The sequence below is a fragment of the Zonotrichia leucophrys genome, chromosome 2, assembly GCF_028769735.1.
Source record: "Zonotrichia leucophrys gambelii isolate GWCS_2022_RI chromosome 2, RI_Zleu_2.0, whole genome shotgun sequence".
Taxonomy (NCBI): Eukaryota; Metazoa; Chordata; class Aves; order Passeriformes; family Passerellidae; genus Zonotrichia; species Zonotrichia leucophrys.
The window spans coordinates 145,282,093-145,304,904 of record NC_088171.1 but is presented as its reverse complement, the minus strand read 5'-3'; the positions used below and the strand labels follow the sequence as shown (position 1 = coordinate 145,304,904).

General features: G+C 40.5%; 1 protein-coding gene across 1 annotated transcript in view; it reads right to left on the bottom strand.

Moving 5' to 3' along the window:
• Nucleotides 1-22,812, bottom strand: part of TG (thyroglobulin) — a 149,326-nt gene that overhangs the window by 14,129 nt on the left and 112,385 nt on the right. Inside the window, exons 42-45 of the mRNA XM_064703628.1 lie at nt 16,672-16,836; nt 15,722-15,889; nt 6,964-7,145; nt 2,878-2,985 (exon numbers count right to left, since the gene is read on the bottom strand). Coding sequence (XP_064559698.1) covers nt 2,878-2,985; nt 6,964-7,145; nt 15,722-15,889; nt 16,672-16,836 — 623 coding nt within the window. The remainder of the gene's footprint in view (nt 1-2,877; nt 2,986-6,963; nt 7,146-15,721; nt 15,890-16,671; nt 16,837-22,812) is intronic.

Genomic DNA, 22,812 nt, shown 5'->3' with positions numbered 1-22,812 from the left:
TGAGAAATCATTATCCTGTCAAAAGCCTATGAGTGATAGGAATGTCTAATGAGGTTTTCCTCCAGCTACAAAGAATGAGGAGATCTTATTTAATGTGTGAACTCACAGAATGCCCTGTACACAACTACCATGTGAAAAAATAATACTTTGGCTATTGCATTCATTAACACAAAGAAATGGCTGTAACAGGATTCTGCTATTCAGGCCTTTAACAGAATGTTTGCAGGGTTCAATTCTCACTTCTGCTGCGCAAGTCACACCCACAAGTCCTGCCTTCCAGCCTAGGGTGTAGCTTATCTGGGAGAGTGCATGCCTCTGTTTTCCTCCCTAGGAGTCACAGTTTTCAAATAAGAACTTGAGAACTTTCAGGACTCTGTTCTAATGGTTACAGAAGTCTTGTAGAAGTTGGGGACATGATTGCCAGATCTTTCCCCAAGATTAGTTTATATATTCTACTCGAAAGCTGTTTCATGGATATCACTGGTTTTAGTCTGGTAAGATAAATTGCTGATAATATTCCCAAGAACTGTTTTTTTTGTTCCAGATTCTTGATGGTTTTCCATTTTTAGGAGTCACTCTCCCATTTGAAGCTCCTTCCCTCAACAGCATCAAAGCACTGTCATGAGTGGGGCTGCAATGCACCTCCATTGCATGGAGGAGGAATGCTCCAGAGATGGTGATGTGGCAAAAGTGGGATGAAGAATAAAGGAAAATTAGTTTAGGAATGAATGAATGAATGAATGAATGAATGAATGAATGAATGAATGACAATATTTAAACAAAATACTTGCAGTGTATTCAGCAGAGGACCTCATGTGGGGTCCCTGGGGAAAATGAGGGTATCACTTCATAAATAGACACGTTGCAGTAACAAATGAGATCCTCTCATACATAGGCAAGCTGAATTCTGAAACTTCTGTTAAAGTGCTTGCTTTTCAAGCCTTTTTTTTTCAGCATTTATTTTAATGGCACTCAAGGATAAATAAAGATGAAAGGAGTAAGGATGCCATGCAGCATATCAAGTTGGGCCATTTCTCCATGCAAGTGGCTTAACTTAAGGCAATTGAGCCTCTGCCTCATGTTCTTGCAAGGTTCAGACAGCATTCTGGCTTTGTTTGTTCTTTTAAAGAGGGTTATGTAAAACCAAACCAATAACTTTTGCACTAAAGTTAAAGTAATTAGCCTAGAACACCACTGTCCACATAAATATAATTACAAAGTGTAACTGCATGCTATGTAAACTATTGCTGCACAGAAGAGTGTGAGGAGAGCTAAATAACATCAGCACAAGAGAAATCTTAAATAGGGCTGGATAGAAGAGAAAATTCTTATCAATTCAAAATCACTGCCTCAAAGCCAGTGAGTCTAAGCTGTATAAGTACTATTTAATCTACTTACAAATAAGATCTAATCGTAGATGGCTGGGTCACTATCATTCTCCAAAGCAAGAAAAAACTTGCTGGCTCATTTGAGAACACATCTTTTCTTTTTGTGTGGCTGGATTTTTGGCATACCATAGCTCAGCCCTGTTTGGAGCCTTGTAAAAATCACTTATCTGGGCCTATCAGTAGCCAAATGGAACACTGTGAACATTCCCGCTGGAGCTGCCAGAGAAATAACGGCTCCCTGAGGATTAACTTCTCAGTTAAAAAGAAAGCAAGCCTGTGTTACCACAGCATAATGGCCTTCATCTGTAACCTAGATCTGGGCTGGCTTCTTTCAATTGCTTTTTCATTATGCTATCAGGAAGGGAAAAAACCCAGGCGGTTTGCAGGGAACTTCACAGGATCAAATGGTGCCAGTAGGAATCCACCATCCCTCCCCTGAGCCCTTTTGGAGGAAGCCTGAGAACAAGGAAAAGGTCTCAAAAAGCCTTTCTGGAGAGAGGTGAGGGGCAGACCAGGGAGCTGGGAACAAGCAAGGCCTCCTCATAAGGAAACAGTATGAGGATAAGCATCCCTGTGTGCTTTCCTGCCCTGGTGGGGGGATTCAGGGAACAGAAGGGGCGACCGTCGCTGCGGTTTCTGGTCACCAAGCCTGAGAGAGCAGGAGCCACTCTGGCGAGTCACAGGGCAGCCCAAAGTGCTGACCACTGCCTGTAAACATCAGCACCTCTTCCTGACTTCTGTGAAAGGTTGGGTCTAAAATAAAACCAGGAAAAGTCACCTGAAAGGCCTCTGCCTACCAGATTGTTCTGTGCCCAACAAGACATTGCATCTCCCACAGCCACTTAGGCCTTTCTGCCTAAAATATAATACAGCTTGTCCTGCTGACAATCTTTTAAGGAAGCTTCTAAAATGAAGGATGACACAGAGTCTGAGTCCACCAATGCTTGTGTGCAAAAATATTTTTCTTCCCATGAGAAAGTCTGTCTGCAGAACAGCAGTCACAGTGCTGGCACAGGAAGGAATAAATCCCTGAGCTCATCCACACTGAAGGCCAGTCAGTATAACTGGAGTACAACTGCACTGACCTCAAAAAAGGGCAGTGTTGAATTAAGGTTGAGTAATTAGAAAATGACACCCTATTTATCTTGAGAACCGTGGACTCCTGACGACTTGGACCAAATTCTGATTCTTTGTGGGAGGTTTATCAGATGCAGAATAGGAATCTGAAAGGCCAGCTTTGGAACTGGTCAGGGTAGGTAAGCTGGAAAGGGGAAACTCAATTTAGACATCTAATGGGAAGTGCCTCAGTTCAGAAAAAACATTTCTGTAAAGGTAAAGAATTTATTAGAGACCAATCCCTCCTTTGCTCATCTGAACTGTTTATTTGACATACCTACATCTATTCATTCATTCCACAGCAAGCCCAAGCAGTCAGCCCTGGTTTTACAGATTCTAAATCCAAGAAACAAAATAAAATCCATCTCCTTACCTGCTCTGTGTGGAGCTCTCAGGTACATGGTACATGAAGACATTTCCTTGAGAGGCAGCAGCCCAGTAGCTCGCCATGTTTATGATGGGACATGTGATAAACTGGTCGCTGATAAAAAAGGAGGAGCAGAGGACAGACACAGTTGTGTAAAGGAAAAAAGGGAAGAACCCTCACAAGCAACAAGTCTCTCTCTGTTTTGATAGTTTACTTCAGTTTTCCAAACCAGCTCATATCTCTCTTTTAAAATCGACTGAAGGAAACCACATTCACCTTCTACAAAACTAGAACTACTTAGAATTCTCTAGAAGTGCTGTTGTATGGAGTGCTGAACAATGATAGTAAACTAACCAGATCTGACACATAAGAAATATCCTGGCAAAAAAAAAACCCCAATCCCACTTTAGTGTAGTTTATAAGGGATCATGCTTATAGTAGTTTAAAGTTCTTTCTGGCACCTCTAGGTTGTGATGGCATCTAATAAGGAGTCTTATGTATTTCCTGGTTTAAGGATCAGTAATATAATTTCTGAATTTGTATCTGTGTGATTTCTTGGATAGAGTTTCAGGAAGTAACAGGAGTAACAGGAAGAGGTAAGAGACCCCTTTTGAAGATAACCTGCAGGGCTCATCAATATGGAATTCCTGGTGCAATATGTGCGGGAGGGAAAGATTAACCAATTAAAAGTCAAATGGTCAATTTAACACCAGGTCTAAAAAGTACAAGTGAAGCAAATGTGTCCAAACCTTCCTATCTTTCTTTGCCCCAAGAAGGGGGCTGGCAGGTGGGGTGAGCAGTAGCTGGAAGAAACATGAGTGGTTCAAGAGGGGCAGGAAGAAAAGAGGAGACCTGACTGCAATAAATCTCCCTGTGATTCCTCAAGGCAATATTATATAGACATGCACCCTCACTCCCTGTTCTTCCTGTGCCTGAGGACTCAGCACGTGCTTTGGATGTTTATATACCTTTAGCTCACTTTAGGTGAGTGCACACAAACATTTCTGCTGAGGAACTGGGAGGTTTCAATTCTCAGTTTAGTGAATCTGAAACAGCAGCTTCTCCTTCAGATTTGGTAGGTTAAAAAAAAACAAAATAAAAAACCACTGGTGCAAGAACAAATGGCATCAGAAAAGCATGAAAACATGTTGCTATTTTTAACTGGTATGGTTATGAAAGGCACAGTTTGGGTAGCTATCTTGGTTCAGCAGAGTTTATTTTAAGCTCATCTGTGAGACCACAAGCTTTGGGCTCACTGACCACAGGGCTCTTTGACAGTTATGGTTGACAACACCCAAATGAAACAAAAAATTACTGCTCTTCACATGCCTACCAGCATGGGGCTTTAGAGGAGCAGATGGTTTTTGAAACCCAGGGAGTCTGGGGAGAGTAACAGCTCTCAAGAAATGCTTTGAGTTACATTTCACCATTTAAAATGGATTCTCAGTTGGTTCTGTAGGCGGGAAAAAAGTCAGCTATTCTGAGGAAGTAGAAAAAACCCTAAATGCATAGTAACCACAAAAATGAAATGCCTGTCTCTTACAAGCATGGAATACCAGAGTTTTAAAAAGGAAAAAAAAGGAAAAAAAATGAAAATTAAACTAATTTTACACTTGGGAAAAAATACCAGAAAATTGCAGCTAAAACAAATTTAAAAGTAGAATTATTTTAAAACCACAAAATCTGCACAAGGTATATAGTTTATAACAACCACTTATGTTGCTTTATCACACTTTGTAATCCTGTTAAAACTTTAGCAGTTAATTCCTTACATAAAACTCTTCTTGGCTTACACATCTATGCTGGTAGTAAGTTTTTTGTTATAAAGAAATAAAACCAAGTAGAAAAAAACCTGAAACCAAACCAAACAACCAAACATCAAAAAACCCAAAAAACCTGTTTTCTCCACCACATATGTGATGCTGATATAGCATCTCCTATATCACCTATATGCTGATATAGGTGACTCTCATTCTGTACCTAATGTTTCACCTCACTTTCCGCTGTAGCTGGAGTAATTTCCAAAGTGTTTGAAGTAAAGTATTATCAGATGCCCTTGTCTCACTATTCATCCTTTTGCTTGGCCAGGAATAAACAATTAACTTCTTTTCTTAGCCAAGGTATTTGCCTCATATCATAAAGGAGCAGGTAATCCCTATACCCAGGAGGCTGCTGAGCCTGTGGAGCTGCTGGTGTATCCCGTTTCCCTGCTGGAAATGTGTGGTGTATCCCATTCCTGCTGGAAATGTGAGGTGTATCCCACTCCTACTGGAAATGTGTGGTGTATCCCAACCCTGCTGGAAATGTGTGGTGTATCCCATTCCTGCTGGAAATGGGTAGTGTATCCCATTCCTGATGGAAATGTGAGGTGTATCCCATCCCTGCCGGAAATATGTGGTGTGCCAGCCCTTGCAGCTTTGCAAAAGTCAATGTTTGCACCACACTGAGCCCTGGGCTGAATGCCAGTGATCAAATGTGACAGCCCTGCATTATAACAGCTCCTTATAGAGTGTTCTTTGGATGGGAAGAATGGTTAAAATGTAAATTGTATAGTGGCTTATTATGAATTAAAACATCATTGATCTAAAGAATATTCCCCCAGGGGTAACAGTGGTGATGGAAGGAGACTGAAGACAAGTCCTGGCTTTGATGCCCATGAACCATAGTGCATGTACTGCAGGCAATGGCCCCAGTGTCATGGTGATGGGAGGCCCATCCCTGGGAAAGGCTACAAAGGAGGACAAATGTGGCAAGATGTGTGAGTTGATAAATGGCACAAAGCTCAGCCCACAACCCTCTGGCTTGTTTCCTCCATGACCTCAGTGCACCAGCACACCTGGACCACCCAGAAAGGACTGTCTTCTTTTTGAATCAGATGTTTCCCAGAGAATCTTGGCTCCTGCTCCTCTCTTGCTCCCTAAGGCTCTCCCAGAGCAACATTCTGCAGCTCTGATGGAGGAATAAAAGGAAAATCCTGTCTCTGAGATGTTGTGGGTAGGCTCACAGTGGGACAGAAAACACTGAGAGTGCAGACACCAGGAGCCTATAGCTGTGATGTCTCAGTTCAGAACACAGGTGGAACATCTTAGACAGGCCCATTAGGATTCAAGTCACCAGTTTATAAGCTACATCACATTTGAAAAGTGAAGAGTTTTCACAATGAATCTGCTCATAAAGCAGAGACAAGAATAGGGAAATAATTTTTTGAATCATTTCTGGAAAATCTGTTCCACTTACACTTCCAGTCCCCGAATTTGCTCAGAGGCAGAAAACAGGAAGTTTTCAACTTCCACCTCCCAAAGGTTCACACAATGTTTCAATGCAAAGGATGGCAGTGCATTTACTGCAGGCAAGTTGCTCATTCCTCTGCTGACATGCATGGGGTGATGGAGCCTGTGCAGAGCAGGGCAATGGGGTGGGGAAGGGGCTGGAGCACAAGTCTGATGAGGAGCAGCTGAAGGAGCTGGGGGTGTTCAGCCTGGCTCAAGGGGAAGAATTTTACTGTTCTTTACAACTACCTGAAATGAGGTTGTAGTGAGGTGATGATTACTTTCTTCTCCAAAGGAACAAGCAAGAGGAAATGGCTTCAAGTTATGCCTGACACAGTGAATAAATGTATTTTGCAGGTTTCATAATTTAAAAAAATATTATTGTAATTGCTGAAGCCAAAGTTTTCAAATTTTACCATCAGGAAAAAGTATCTGACTGTATAATTAGGAGACTGGGAATAAAAGGCAGACCATTAATTCTATTGTCACAGGGATGAGACAACTCAAGGAACTGTTGATGCACAGTGTCCAAGCAACCCAGACATCTATGACATGAAAATGCAAAAAGAAGTATTAGTACTCTGAACTCAATATCCAGTTCTAGAATGACATGTCAAACTTTTCACAAAGCATAAAAATCAGTTCAATGTCTGTTTACCAATGACATTGGAAACGTCAGAGAAAATGAAATCACATTCCCCATTTTCTGTTCATTTACATAAGAATTTCTCAAGTTTTTCAGAATATAAATGCACACTTTAGATAAGCAAAACAAGTCTTGCTCAACTCCAATCACACAGTTGTTCTAGGATGACTTTCTTACCGGGTGGCGTTTTCCAATGCCCTGGAAAAGGAAGAATAATCATCAGTTGAGTGTTCCAGGGAGTAATACCATGTAGCTGCATCTTCAATGAACGAGTTGGACTCTTCTCCTCCTAGAGAATTTTGCAGAGCCTGATAAAAGGCTGTTTTGCTGTTGGCTCTTCCTTGACTTTCTTCAAATTTCTGAGAAAAAAGTGCATACATGGAATTCAGAAACAAAACCAAAAGATAAAATTTTTAGGAACAATTTAGGCTCAGATCTCCCTCTGCTGGAACAAGTCCTCTCTGCTGTGATCTCTGATTCCTAGGGGATTGAGTAGGGGACAGTCCTACTTTTGCTTTGTCACCAATGAGAAATATTGGCTTCCTCTGGACACACAATAGTACAGCAACCCTGATCTAGTAGGTCCAAATCATAGGTACCAGGTTGTGGCAATAGTACAGAAATAGTACAGAAATCCTGCTGGCTCTGACAGAAGGAGTTCCCAGGGACAATCCTCCACTGCCAGTCTGTCCAGTGCTGCCTTTCTGATGATCTCCATGAAGGAAAACTAGAGGGGAAAGAGGGTATTACTGTTCTTTTCCTTTGAAAATTACAAAAAGCAAACTTGTGTAGGCCATTTCATGGCTATGTCCCTCTGCCTCTTCTGGGAACACCTACAAAGGAACATGGCTGCTCCAAGTTCCATATTTAGGTCCTTTCTGGAATAATATCTGCCTTAGACCTGGAAGAGAAATTCCATTCCTTCAACTCCCAATTCAGGGAACAGCCATGATCTTCAAACTTCATAACCCTTAGGGCCTTTCAGAGAAACCAACAGGGAAATGCCCTTTTTCCTGAGACTTTTCCTAACATAAAGGCAAGTTCCCCAGAGCAAAGGGCCTATGTCACAAGGACCACCTTCTGTGCCAAACTTCTGTACCCAAACATATTTTTACCAAAGCTAAAGACTGCTGAAATTTTTCAACACATCTTTCTTTGAGGAAGTTTTTTATGTTATCCATTGAAACTTTTCACTTTTTAAAAATATGATTATAATTTCAGAAACAAAACAACTTCATGAAAAAAATAATCTACCCTGAACTTTTCTGTGCATTAAGTCAGTTCTAAAGAGGCACTATACAGGTGCATATTGGTTGAAACTTGGATAAGAGCCCCAGAGAAAAAGATCTAACAAACCACCTCTACTATTTTGGGCAGTCAAACCACCTCTATTATTTGATGCAAACTAGGCCAGTGTCTGCCCAGTTTAGTTACTGTAGATGCTTTACTTAATATATTATTTTGATGGCCCACAGCTGGTTTTCATCATGCTGCTAGAAGGTCTTTCCACAACCCTATACAGAAAGTACAGATGGAATTATACCTTTTCAGTAGAGTCACAGAAATTAAAGATGGAAAATAAGTTCCCATGTGCTGAGGGTAAGGTTTGTCCTTAGTATTCTAACACTCTGTGCATTTTGAATAAGTGACTTTGAGGGATTTGAAAACTCTACCAAGTATCCCAAGGTCCAGGAAGATCTTGGCAATTTGCCTTGTATTTTTAATAGAATCTTCTTTTGCTGGATTTTGGCCCATGCAATGTGAAAGAGTCATGTGGTGCCAGCTTTAGTAATTCAGCTGTACTCCAAAAAGGATGGGGAGCTCACTCCTGACACGTCACCTCATGTGCACAAATGCCACATATATGAAACTACACAGCACTCATGCCTGCAAAATCATTCAGCTTAAAACCAGCAAGGACACATATTCTTCTGCAGAAAAGAGAAATGTTCACTGAAGACCTGACTGCAAGTTCATTAAATTCAAAAGCAACTTCTCCATCACAGCTTTGGCACACATCACTTTGGGTTCCTACTAACCAGCAGAGGCATTGCTTTGTTTAATTAAGAATCTCTCATTTGAAGACTGGGGTTAGCAGTTGTGTGTAAGAAAAGATACTTTTCTGTAGCAGAGCAAAGCCCAATCTGTTGTGTATGAATCAACCCATACAAGAAACTTTCATGAAGTGCTTTCATTTTGTTAGCTTTTTAAAAGGGATTTGTTAACTTTTTCTACTCTTGTCATAGATACTTAAACCAGAGAGAAACAAAGTGAAAAAACCTTAGGGTATTGATTATGTAATCTAGGAACTTATCCATCACTCACTCATCAATGATCAAGTATCAAATAAAGGTTATGGTTGAAAATTACAGAGAAGGAGATGGATCATCATATACCAACATATGGTTAAGGTGGCAAAATCCCTGCCAAATGTTTTTGTAAATGGCAAAAATTGGTGAAAATTAGGTTTCATCAATGATTTTTTGAAGTAAAAAAAAATTAAAACCAAAATAATTTGATAGTTATTAAATACAGAAAGATCAGTTCAGGATAGGAAGTCCCTGAACTGTAAAGTGCTAGAGGTTTGGAGAGCTTTTACCAGAAGTATCAGATTTGCTTACTCTAATCTTACAAGCAGCCTCTTTTAACCACTGCTGAAAACAGCATTTTGTGCTGAGCAGCACTTTGATCTGACTCAGTGTGGCTGGCCTTGGGTTTTAATGTCAGAAGTCAAGGAGAAGAGGCAGAAGGCTGGCTTGGCTGGACAGGGATGTTCTCTTGGAAATAAGGCAAAAAAAGAAAGGTATAGGCCCAGCTGAAGCAAGGTCAGGTGACATGGGAAGAATACAGAAATGCTGCTTGTCACTGTAGGGAGAGAATTCATTTGGCCAAAGCTCAAGTGGAGGTGAAGCTGCCAGGAAATTGAGGGGCAATAAAAAGCTTTTTTTTCAAATATATTAATAAAAAAAGGTAGTGTAGAAACAACATGGACCCTTTCCTGAATAAAGATGGTCAGTTCTCCCAGAGGGACATGGACAAGGCAGAGATGTTCAATACATTTTTTACCTCTGACTTCAGCACTGATGATGGGCCATGAGGGCCTCAGTGCCCTGAGCTGGAACACCATGACTGTGAGAATGATGAACTCCCAGGTGACTCTGAAATTGTGTGGGATCTGTGCTCCAGCTGGATCCCTACAACTCTACAGGGACTTGTAGGGACCTGTAGAGATCTGATGGGATTCAGCTGAGAATCCTCAAGGAGCTGGCTCATGTCATTCCAAAGCCTCTCTCAATGATTTTTCAGCAGTCTTGGGAATCAGGAGAGGCCCCAGTTGACTGGAAGTTGGTGAACATTGTCCCAGTTTTCAAGAAGGACAAGGAAGACCCAGGAAACTACAGGCCTGTCAATCTCACTTCAGTACCTGGTGAAGTTATAGAGAAGATTATTCTATGAGGTATTGAAAAACACCTGTATTGAATCACAATTCAATCTGTATTGAAAAACAAACAGTTTCATGAGGGGAAAGTCCTGCATATTAAACCTGATTTCCTTTCATGACAAGGCAACCCACTTTTCCATGATCTGGGAAAACCAATAGATGTAATCTCTTTGGAATTCAGCAAAGCTTTTGATACTGTCTCTTACAAAATCCTTCTGGACAAAATGTCCAGCTTCCACCTGAGTAGCTGTGATACATGATTGGTGAACATCTGAATCACAGGTCAGGCACCAAAAGGGTATGGGATGGGGTGAAGCAGCCTGGTGACTGGTCCCTAGTGGGGTTCCACAGGGTCCATCCTCAGCCCAGCTCTTTTCAGCATCTTCATTAATGACCTGGGCACAGAACTCAAAGGAAGTTTGGCAATGACACTGAACTGCCGGGGCAAGGGAGAGGATTGTCCTGCTCTGCTCTGCACTGAGGGGGCCTCACCTCAAGGACTTAGTGCAGTTTTGGGCACACAAATATAAAAAAGACATTAAGCTTCTAGAGAAGCTAGAACATTCAAAGAAGGGTCACAAGGATGGTGAAGGGTCTGGAGGAGAAGGCATATGAGTAGCAGCTGAGGTCCCTTGGTCTGTTCAGCCTGGAGAAAAGGAGACTGAGGGGAGACCTCATTGCAGTTACAATTTCCTTGTGAGGGGAATGGACAGGCAGGCACTGATCTTGTGACTCTTGTGAAGAGTGACAGGATTCAAGGGAATGCCTGGAGTTGTGTCAGGGAAGGATTAGGTTAAATGTCAGGGAAAGGTTTTTCACCCAGAGGATGGTTGGGCATTGGAACAGGATCCCCAGGGAAGTGGTCACAGCACTAAGCCTGTCTGATTTCAAGAAGTGTTTGCACAATGCTCTCAGGCAGAGTGTGATTCTTGGGCTGTCCTGTGCGGCGACACAAGTTGGACTCAATGATCTGGAAGGGTCCCTTCCAACTCAGTGTATTCTATGATTCTGTTCTGCAATTCCGTGATTCACTGTGCCTATGTACAGGTTTCTGTGGTTTTCAAAATGCCCCCAAAACTCTGCAATTTTTCAGAGTTTTCTCAGCAATAATTTATTAATTTATAATATTGTGGGGCCGTCAAGACATGTTGACTCAGATGAAAGAGGGGTCAACAGGCAGAGATGGATGATAAACAGAACTAGCATTTGTAAGATGGTAAGAATTTTCATCCCTCAAACAGCACTAAAATAGCACAACCTGAAATAATTTCTCAAGCATTGCTTTGGCTACAGTATAATTTAAACATCCGACTTAAACATGATAGCCAACACCAAAGCAATATGTTCAAAATAAAATTCATTAAACATGAAAAGGAGAAAGTATTTTAACTTCTCAGAAACTGATTCAGTTCAACTGATTTTCCATGTCCAACATATGTTCCCATTAGAAAATATATGACCAAGGAACAATTTTCAAATCATAGCAGATACAACAGCTGCTATCACATTAATACAAACAGCTGCACATCATATAAAATAATTCATATTTTGCTAACCTTTAAAGAAGCATTAGGCATTGGCTCAGAGTTATAGTCCAGTTTTCTAAGAAATTATTTAAGAAAATATTTAAAGGCAGCACATGCACTCCTTTCTACTCTTCCGATTATCCAAAAACATCATAAGCATTGCCTAAATAATGAGTTAAATACTGTTTACTCTTCTTTTACTGCAGGATAGCTTATGGAGCATATGACTAGAACTGGCCCAGTGTTTTACTTAAAAAGAAATTGTAGCAGTAAGTAGATCAAATATTTACATCTTCAAAGGGGCAAAATGTACTTTTTTGACAAACTGAAACGGTGATAATGCTAAAAGTGTATGTACAGACCTTAGGCCTCAAGTGGCTTTTGACAAACACTGTCACAAAAGATGGTGAAAGACCTGCCACCATTCAGCAGAGTCTTCCAAGATTTTTAACTAATTTCAATATGAAGTAAAGAGTCCAGCCCATTCTCCTCACTGGTGGCATTTATGGAGACACTTCTCCCTGGTCATTACAACAAATATATACCTATCAATCACCTGTTGTGTATTGCTGAATATCTTTTTCCATAAAGAAATTAACTGACTGCAATAAATTGCAGGATGGTAGTTCTGTTCTGCACAGATCCGTCTGCTTGCATGAGGTAAATAAACTAGATTTCTATCTACCCACTGCCTTATGTCCTGTATTTGAGTTCTGCATCCAACTAGATTGTACTAAGGAGGGAAAGAAGAAGAAAGGAAATACATGAAATACAACCTCAGTCTTTCAACTAAATCCTTGCAATGTGGAGATTACATAGTAGGTGCTTAACATGTGGAGGACACAGAGTGGGCTATACTGACCTCCATGCAGACAGAGATAAACACAGACATAGAGCAGCATGAGTGAATTCATAAATTTAATGCCATTAGGTCGTCCCACCTGACCATCACATATAGGACAGGGATAAAATTTTTGTCCAGTTGGGAATTGAAATCAACATTTCTAGAGGTTTCTGCTCAGCTGCCTTAATGTATGACTGCTCAAAGCTAATATTCCCTGAAGGTGTGCCATGGGAATTGCAGTGAATGAGTTCAGGCTTAACCACTCATGTCCATAATAGTGCATTATGGTACCACTTGCCATTCCTTTAACAAACTCTGCTTTGCTTCCCACTTAGTTTCAAACTTGTGATTGCTGCACTGGGGATGAGGAGGAAGTGCTCCAGGAAGTGATGAATCGGGCTCAGTTCACAAGAATAAGCATTTCAGTGAATGCCATAAAATGGACATTTCATGAGCATACTCTCTGCTGCAAACATCACTGAGAGACCTCAGCCTTTAATTGTAAGCAAATCGAACATAAATGTTTTGCTAGCACATAAGTGGTGCCTTCTGTCTTTCTGTTTCATTTTTCATAGTAAAGACCTTAATAGGCACAAGCACAGTGTTGCAGTGGGAGCAGAGGCACTCAGAGCAACCCAAGGCCACTGAGATCCCACAGAACAACATGGTGCCAACTGGATTTTCTGCCTTCTGGTCTGGGTTGCAGCCTAGAGCTTCTCTTTCACTTCTATGTGAAGAGTGCAAAGAGTTTATAACACTTGCATGCAACTTCAGTCTAAGGTGATAAGACTTGCATCTTATCTCAAGCTTGCTAACATCCAAATGGCTCAAAGTGTCTCTATACCATTTACAGGATCAGTACTAAGAGAAATCAGGATTAATCGAACAAGTCCTTGACAGAATTGCCCAGCACAATAATTCCCAGGAACTGGTGGAGCAAACCAGTAGGGGTTAAATGTTTTTACCCCTCACTCTTTGCACTGTCTACACTGACATCAGCCATCCTAAAAAAGATGGAAATTAGGACTTTGCCAATTCCATAGGCTTGCCAGAGCACCTTTCAGCTGTGTTTGTCTACTGAAATAGGACTTTGCCAATTCCATAGGTTTGCCAGAGCACCTTTCAGCTGTGTTTGTCCACTGAAATACATCCATGATCTTCTCTCTGCAGAGCAGGAGCACAGCCATAGGTGAATTTTTACCCCAGGGAGGTTTGCTTCCCTCTTTTTAGAACAGATGAAATACTTAGGTTAAAGTTAGTTAAAGGCAAATTAGTAATTATGCTTTGGTTTCCCAAGTTCATTTCAGTGCTCCGTCCATCAGCTAAGCCTTCCCACACTCCTTAGTGTACCAATAAAACCAGCTTTGGCCATTCCTAGAGAGGTGCAAGTGAGATTTACCTCAAAGGAACCCTTAATATTAATTACATAGATGATTGGGATACAGTGTGGATTGTCTCAATCCCTTCTTTGAGGTCTGTTGTGGAGAGAGGACATTTAGCACAGGTTAAAGATCTCTCATGACATTTATGACAGAGGAAATGGGGTACAGACTTCCAAGTAACAACCACCATCTGCACTAGATTTTGTCGCTGTAGCTAAATACGTCTGTGGCTCATTCAGGACTTCATAATCAAATTGACTGCAACCATACATGGTCATGGCCAGCACACAAAAATGCTGCTGAGGACCTGGAGATTGCACCTTTATAAGTAGCTGAGTGATGGAAAGAGCATTACAGCTTCCCAACAATTAATACCCTAACTGTGTTGACAAGGGAGAAATCAGGAAACTTCAACCTTGCAGCAGGTCTTTAAGAAAACAACCCAGACAGGAATACAGACTGGTCAAAGCATTCATATTACCCCAAGTCCTAAAAGCCTGAAGCCACAGGAAAACAGAAATAGAGAGAAATTTTAAAAAGTGATCAGTAGATATGATCCTTTCTTACAGTTGAGTTGCAGCAACTTACTGAGTTCCCTTCCAATCTTATTTTCTGCAAGCCTTTAATTAAAAAAGATATTTCCAGTTTTATTTTTGGACAGGCAACATTTTTCTGCTGAACTCTCAGTTGCAAGTGTTTTTCTTTTAATTTCAATCTGACAGTGCTGGGATTTAGCACTTGTGCCCTTCATCAACACCATGATTTGTTGCAAAGTTTTTAATACAACATGGAATTTCATCTCAATTTTGCAGACAACTGTCATATGCAGAAATAGTGGTAAAGGAAAGAATTTCACTTCCTTGTCTTCATCACAGGACTTATAATGAGGTCAATGAGGTTTATTCCACTCTCAGAGGGCCTTGATTATTATCTGCAGGCCTCCAGCATCACACTATGTCTTCTGTACCTTTCTCCTATGACTTTCTCTTGAAATTGATTCCAAAAAAGAAATGAAAAAAGAGCAAGAAATTTCTGACAGAGTGTAAACAAGTAATATGAACTTTAATTCAAGTGGGCCATTAATTCTGAATTAAATTGGTCTATGTACTATTGGCTACCAGCAACGAGAAGCTGGAAACGGCATTTCAGTGCCTTCTAAGAGGTGAAGTATTGCAACACTCCTGTTGCAAGGTAGCAACAGACAGTATAGCATGGATGAAATTCTTTTTCTTTTCACCAGTTTCTGTCTGGAAACCTGAGACCACACATGAGGCCAGTGCTGCTCCTTATAACACCTAGTCCATACTCAGAATCATCTTTACAAGAAAATGTACTTCTAGGAGACAAAAGGAAAAAAAGTTGCTAAAAAACCTCAAAATGCTGATTTAATCCTGCTGCACAGTGAAGAAATTTATAGTTAAGTTGCTCTCATCTTTGTGAGATACTACTGAGATTGAAATATAAATAAGATTTGAAAGACAGTAGAGTATAAATGCTAAATCACTTCTGGTCTCTTACCATTTTGTATCTCCCACAGAAATATTAATCAACACATATTATTATGTCATTAGTCATCCTGATCAAGAGTGGCTGGAGAAGGACAATGCATTTGCATATTTCTGTGGAGCATAATTCACAACTTGTAGAAATCAAAAAACATCTCTCTAGGTTGCATGTGATTACAGTCATTACTGTAATCACAGTGATGCCATCAGCTCATTACCAGTGAATGTCTTCCTACCTTAATTGCCTTGGCTCTGCTGATGAGACCATCTTGTTGAGCACTTCCAATGAGCAGATCTATTTTCCGAAGCCGAGGGCGCTGCAGGGCTTTAGCCAAAGGTTCCTGGAGGTAAATTCCATCCATCACTGGACCCCAGTACTGGAATGGGCCACTTATAGCCAGCAGCTACATTGGCAAAAAAAGAAAACAAAAAACAAAAAACAAAAAACAAAGAGCAAGAATTGTGCAGTTAATTCAGCTTACCCTTTAAATTCTATTTTATTTATGCTTAATTCAACTGATTGATTCCCTTCAAGTGAACAAATGACCAGGTAATACAAGTGCAAACTCATCATTGGCAGGAAACAATGATTTTGCTGACAATCACAGTAGGTGAAAAAACTGAAGAGGCCAAGAGAAATTATGGTCTTATAGTCATAAATTTTTTTTTTTAAACTAGGGATTGACTCCATGCTGGTCCTCATTGGAAAATTTATTGCAGGTGGGTGTTTTAATTTGTGGGTAAAGGATCCATCTCTAGATTTATTTATACTGCAGATTTCACAAGCCTCCCACTTCAAACACTGAACACTGACATCCCATCCTGCTTCATTTTCTGCGTAAGTTCTGTTATTAAAGCTGCAGACATTTGACTCTGAGTGGAGTAACACCCAGGGGCAGGCTAGAGGGAACTGAAAGCAGGGAAAAAACCAGTTTTTTAGATTTATTTCAGAAGACATGATTAAAGCACTGCAAAAGGAATTTAGTCTAAAGGAGAATCAAATTGTGATTATTCATAGCTCAGAGCTGGATGTCATGGACAACAACTTCCTTCCACCAAAAATAGTCCAGTTCCTCTTTCACAAGGATTCAGACTAAATTATTTTTTATGGTTTCTCTCTCACAGCTTTGTGTGAATGGAAAATTTTTGATTTCTTGCCAATGGCATTTGCTTTGCTATGTCGTACCTTAGTTTGAGCATCATTGAGGACACGGGCAGGCAACTGACGAAGGCAGGCTACAATTTCCTCACTGGTGGATGAAGGGCATCCCACATCTTCAGCCAGGGCTGCTGCTTGGGTCTGTGCCCTCCTGGTAGTAATTATGGATGCTGGAGAAAAAGCTGAGCCTCCCTAGAAAAATATCCACAATATCAGTCAACAGTCAATAAATGTTGTCAGAACACCTGGTTCCCTGGTGCAGGTAAAAAAGATGAGAAGAAAAATCTTTCCTCCTGCAGAACATAAAACCCTGGTATTTAAATTAAAGTAAGCAAGTTCTAAAGATCAAAGCAAAGGGGTGAAGGGTCAAGTTAGGCTGCTTCCAGCTCTGCCACAGTTATTTTGGAAAAGCTCTAAGTATCTATATTATGTCTCTAACCAAATCACATAACAAATCTTTCTGAAAACCTTGGTGGAAGGAGAAACATTAAGACTGGAACAGATGTAAAGAAGGTGATGTGAGGGAATGGAGACCCCATCTTACAAGAGAAGACAAAATAGAGTTTTATCAAAGCTCTGATAAACAAGAACAGAGAGCAGCTGTGATGTCCATAAAGAAGAGCTATTTCTACCTTGGGACTATGCTGGTACAAGGACAAATGAGCGCAAAGTACTCACACTGAGTGTAAATCAACTTCAGCTAGAAAGCAAGGATAACTAGCACAGGGAGCAGTGAGGGTCTGGAGGTGCTATGAACTGAGGAAGTAGGAACAAAAGGAAACAAAAGGAAAAGAAGATTAACCAGAGCATGAAGATCAAAACCAGAGCACAGGCTCCAGTCTCTACCCCAGACTCCATATTCTTGCTACAGCTGTGCCAACATAGCAAATGTTCTTCACAAGAAAGAATGGCACAACGCTTTTGAGTAAACATGAACACTAGTTGTTGCAAATGCAGATGAATTAGTTTAAATCTGATAAGATCTGACCTAGAACAGAAAGGCTGGAATAGCTCTGACATGGTTCCAGTGACTAATTTCCAAACCTTTGCATCAGTTTACTGATAATAGCTGCTAAAATTAGCTCTGTCCTCTAAAACACCCCACAACCCAGATGCATGATATGATAGACCTCGATCTATTGAACTGGTTAACATACTTCTTACTGAATTTGCTCAAAGCATAACTACAAGTTAAAAAGAAACAAAAACCAATCACCAAATCTTTAAATTGAAATTGTTCTCAAACCTCTGAACGCGAAGAACTCTGTGAAGCCCTGGCCAGCACCCATGAGATTTTTTTATACTTCAAAGAAGCAGAGCCATTGATACTAATGGGGCTCCATTGCTCACAACTGGATAAATTGATTTCCAAAAATAGTGAGAAAGAGGTACTTTGGGTTTGAGAGTAGAGACAATCTTTTTAGTTCACTGTGTGCAGAATTTCCAGTGATACTACCCTCCTGAAAGGTTTCTCTTCTTTTTTAACAGATCTGGAAAACAAGCACTGTTATTAGCTTAATGATTGAGATGAAAATGGTTTTAGACAAGCAAAGGAAAAACCTAATTTTCTAATTTGGGCCACTGTAAGAGCCATCTTGAGTTTTAGAGAGTCAAAGAAGTAGAGAAGAAGAAATAAGCACCACTTGGTGTTATTCCTCGCTTCAGCACTCAATTTAGATGAGAACTCAAGTGAGCAATGGGCTTTATTCTCTCATAGGATTTGCAGTGGCCTATTTTGTGTTTGTAAGGCACGATATTTGCCAGCTGCTGACTAGGTGCACTGACTCAGCTGGTCATGAGTGAGAAAAAAAAAATATCTTTGATGAGAGTATCTTGTCTGTGGGTGGGTTCCCAGCACATGGAGTGAGAACCATGTATTTTTAACCTGGCCTTTGGAAGTACATGTTCATCAGAGCTATGATGAATGAGACTAGAAAGGGATAACACACCACGTCAGCTTCACTCAGAAAAGGAACTTCCTTGCATTTCGTGAGGAGTAAGGAATTATGAGCCAACTCAATACTGCAGAAAAATGAGACCCAGGACTGCACAATATTTACGTACTAATCTGGCAAACATATTCTTCCACATCAGATCTGAACATGCTCAGCATGCTTTATCAAGTATCCAGTACCTCCAAATGGTATTAATTTAAAACAAAATAATAAAAAATTAAAGGATTTCAGTTCCCTAAACTCCAAAAGTCTCACAAATTTTGAAAGTGTCAGTTTCTGTGGTAATTTTGAAGTTGCCGTCTTAAAAGGCCAAGTTTGGTAGGGAAAGAGTACTGAAATCAGATGATATATGGAATACAAAAATTCACTGGGACCAAGCAAAACATCCTTGTGTGTGCTTGATTTTGAACACATTTCCTCCTGGAGATTTTAAAAGCTGTGCAAAGTTTCCCTGTCTCAGATATCTACAACCTGAAAGATTGCCCTGAGATCATGTACTGAGCAAAACAAAGACTGCAAAGGTTCTGGATAGAGGTGTTCCCCAAGTTCTCTACTGCAGGGGCAGATCTAAGAGCTTGGGCAGGCAAATCTTCATGTCACAGCATGGGACATGTATGGGCTGGCAGTAGGTACAGTCAAAGCTCAATGAGTAAAACAAAACACCCAAACTTCTGCAAATACATTTCTGAGGGGAGGAGAGCTTGATGGAGCCTCAGTCTTGCTGTGGATATTTTCTCTTCTTTCTGTAAGTGGTTACAACAGGTTTATTTGCTCTTTTTGCTCTTAATTCTGTATACTTTTTCTTCCATTTTCCACCTAAATGCCACTCCCTCAGTTTGCTTTTCTAGTAACAGCCATATCCAGGAAGCAAGTCTTGCATCTGGGGTTTGAAAGAGACCAAATCTTTGGAGTTTGAAAGAGATGTGGAATCTACTACTTTTAACCATGTTTAATTTTTGCTAGGACTGGAAGCAGGGGATAGAGAAACACAAGGCATCATTCAAAGACTATTTAGAAACAATACCGTTATGTTTCCTTCCAAGGTGCATCCAAAATGTGTTCCAGGCTTTAGAAACATAACTTCTCTTAGAGCAGAAGTTATGCAAGCAAAACTGTACCAGTTCTCTGCTTTACAAATGCACATCAAAATTCAGGATAACTGTTTCTTCATTATTGTAAAAAAAATCCTTCAGAAAAAAATAAGTGAGCACAGAAGCTGGTATCGCCTAGAAGTAATTTTCTTTCTTTTTTTGAGCTTGCAGTTTTCACATTAAACAGAAATCTTCCCTAAACACTGAATTCACATTACAGGTTTGGCTCAGGACAGAGAGAATAACAGAGCTTCACTTAGCAGTTCCCTCTTTTCCTATAAAACTATAATTTATTTGTGTGATTAGTCCCAGAAACCAATAATGGAAGACTTGTGTACTTTAAAAAATAGTACTACTTAGGCAGAAGCAGAAATAGTGGAGGGCCTGTTTGTTTCCATTACATGACACCCATATTACCATCAACATGACAGAATCATGAATCAGAAAACCAAAAATCATGAGATCAGCTCAAGAATAACAAACACTGTGTTCTTTTTGTTAGTCCTCTGGTTTTTAATTCTCCAAGAATTCTCCTGTACCCATGGACACAAGAGCTAAAAATTTCACTTTTAAAACTAACAAGTGAAATCTTTGCTGTTCCAGCAGAGTTGTTTATTGAAAGTGAACCTCTAAAAAATGACATATACAATAAAATTGTAGTCAATAGTCACTTTGTCATCACTGGAACATCATTTAGAAGTGATTTACAGGGAACTGAAGCCACACACACTTCTTGTTTTAGCTGTCCTTACAGACAGACCCACAACAAGGGTAAAGGGTAGACAGAGGAAGTTCCATTGACATTTTTGACACCAACCCAGTCGAAAATGTTTGAAAGAAGAAGCAGTAGCAGTTGTTTTACACAGCCCACAACAGCATCCTTACACTGCTCTACAAAATTCATAGGAATAGAAGGAACTTTACAGTGTTGAGCAATAGCACCTACTAAACAAGTGATGGCATTGAAAATGGGAGTCAAAGCCTTGGGTACAGGGACCAGGAGCATTGCCAGCATTTCTTAATTTCTCTTTCGAATATTAGAGGTTCAGATACACAGTAGAAATTCAGATACCAGGAAATGTTGTAGCTCACAATGGTGAGAAGCTGATGTATCAGTATTACATGAAGGTGAATTCTCACTTTGTTATCAGGCTGTGACCAGCTGAGCTGGGGCTGGTGCCTCTTGCAAACTTTTATTTTGGGACATCAGAGCTCAAAAAACTTTCATTGGTGCTATCCTGGCCATCCCACTTCTTTCTCCACAAGCTCTTGCTGCTGTTCTGATGAGATGATTAAATAGAATATATGGACATCTGTTTGGTTTGTGTGCCCATGTTTTGGTAGTGAGGGAGTCTAAATGAAATAATTGCTGTGTTGTGAGGAAGAGTGAGAATGGAAAATCCCAGATGGCCATAATCATGCTTTACTTCTCATTATCCTGCTCTGTTTAATTGGTAATAAATTAAACTAATTAAAATAAATTAGTTTAATTTCCCTGTCTGTGCTGGTAACCAGTGGGTGATTTCTCCCTGTACTTATCTTGACCCATGAGATTTTCACTTTATTTTCTCTCCCCTGCCAGCTGAGGAGGGCAGAGCAGGTTTAGTGAGCAGCTGGTGTCCAGCCAGAGTCAACTCACCACAGTGCTATCACTGTACTCTGTACCTGTCTCACAACATATCTGGAAAAGACAATTGCCATGTAAGCTGCAGCGCTGAATGTCTTTTGATTCCTCATTTAGTTTGGAAGCTCACTTCTGCAAAATGTTTCAAAAATTATTCAGAACACATCTAATGATTAGAAACTTCACAGGAACTAGATTTTATCACCCACACTCTGCAAACCCAAACGTAGCTTCCTCTCCTCACATCACGATCTCTTGTTTTTTCCCAAACTGACTTGAAAATGAAATTCTTTCTTGTCCCCTCAACACACGCACTCCCTGCAAGTGCAGGGGGTTTCTCTGATGGCTGCAGCCAGAGCAGGTTTTCTATGTGCCCTGAACCATTCTCTAGGCAATGCAAACAGCAATTACAGTAACACCACCCAAAAATGAGATCAAAAGACATCTAATGCAAACAATCAGAGCAAGGAAATGTCCTGAGAATTCTGCTTTCCCAAAAGAGCCAGCTGCATAGCAATATTTTATTTGTTAAAAATAGGCACTCTGCAAGCTCAGATGCACACAGTTCCCAGCCAGAAGTATCTGTCAGACCATCTGGTCTGACCTCCAGGATAGCCAGGGCTCTTCCATTTCCTGACTGCTGAGCTCAAGTGCTTCCTATCCTTTAAAACATGGCTTGTGTTTGATCTTGCATGAAGCATTTAAGCTGGGCTCAGAGACACAGAGAAACAGATACTACAGCCTTCTCCTTGGTAGTCTGTGCTTAAGGATAATAACTTCATGGACAGCCAACAGAACCTTATTTCTCTTTGAGGGTGCCTTCAGTTTTAGCTGATGCCAGATCAAAGATACTGTTTAAATCCTGTTTTTCCTTCCTGCAAAAATAAGCAAGCTGCAACTAAACAACCACTGACTCACTTTCCCAAAGAGTTCAGGAGATTATTCTGTAACAGACTGGAATTAAACTATTTTCAGAATCAATTTGGACCCTATTTGCTTCTTTATTGCAGGGTTGTTTTTCAGTGTCTTTCATTGTTTTTCCTTAGATAACCAATTCTGCATAGTCACCAGTGCTTACAAGACACCAAGGCTGCAGGGCTCTATGTGATGACATTAATGTCATTCTTCCAGGCTTTCATGAAGCCTGGCTTCAAGAGCCTGGAGAAGTAGAAAGCTTTGGGAACAGCTCAGGGAGTCTCTGTCACAGCTAAGAAAACATTTGGCAGACACCTGGCAAACAGCAGTACAGGGGGTGTAACAGGGAATGGTCAGGTCAGTCCAGCAGTGGAAAGAGGGACTGAGAAAGAAACATCTTTCCCTCCATAATTGTCTACTAGACTGTACTTTCCATATAAAAATGGGAGGAAGGCAACGATTCTCTCTCTTATATCAAAAATAACATTTTGAAGAAGGAAAATTTCTTTCCTTTGCAAACCCCTCTTTGCTGACATCAGAGGCAGCCCTGCAAGGACAATGCTCCTCTCACAAGTGACTCACA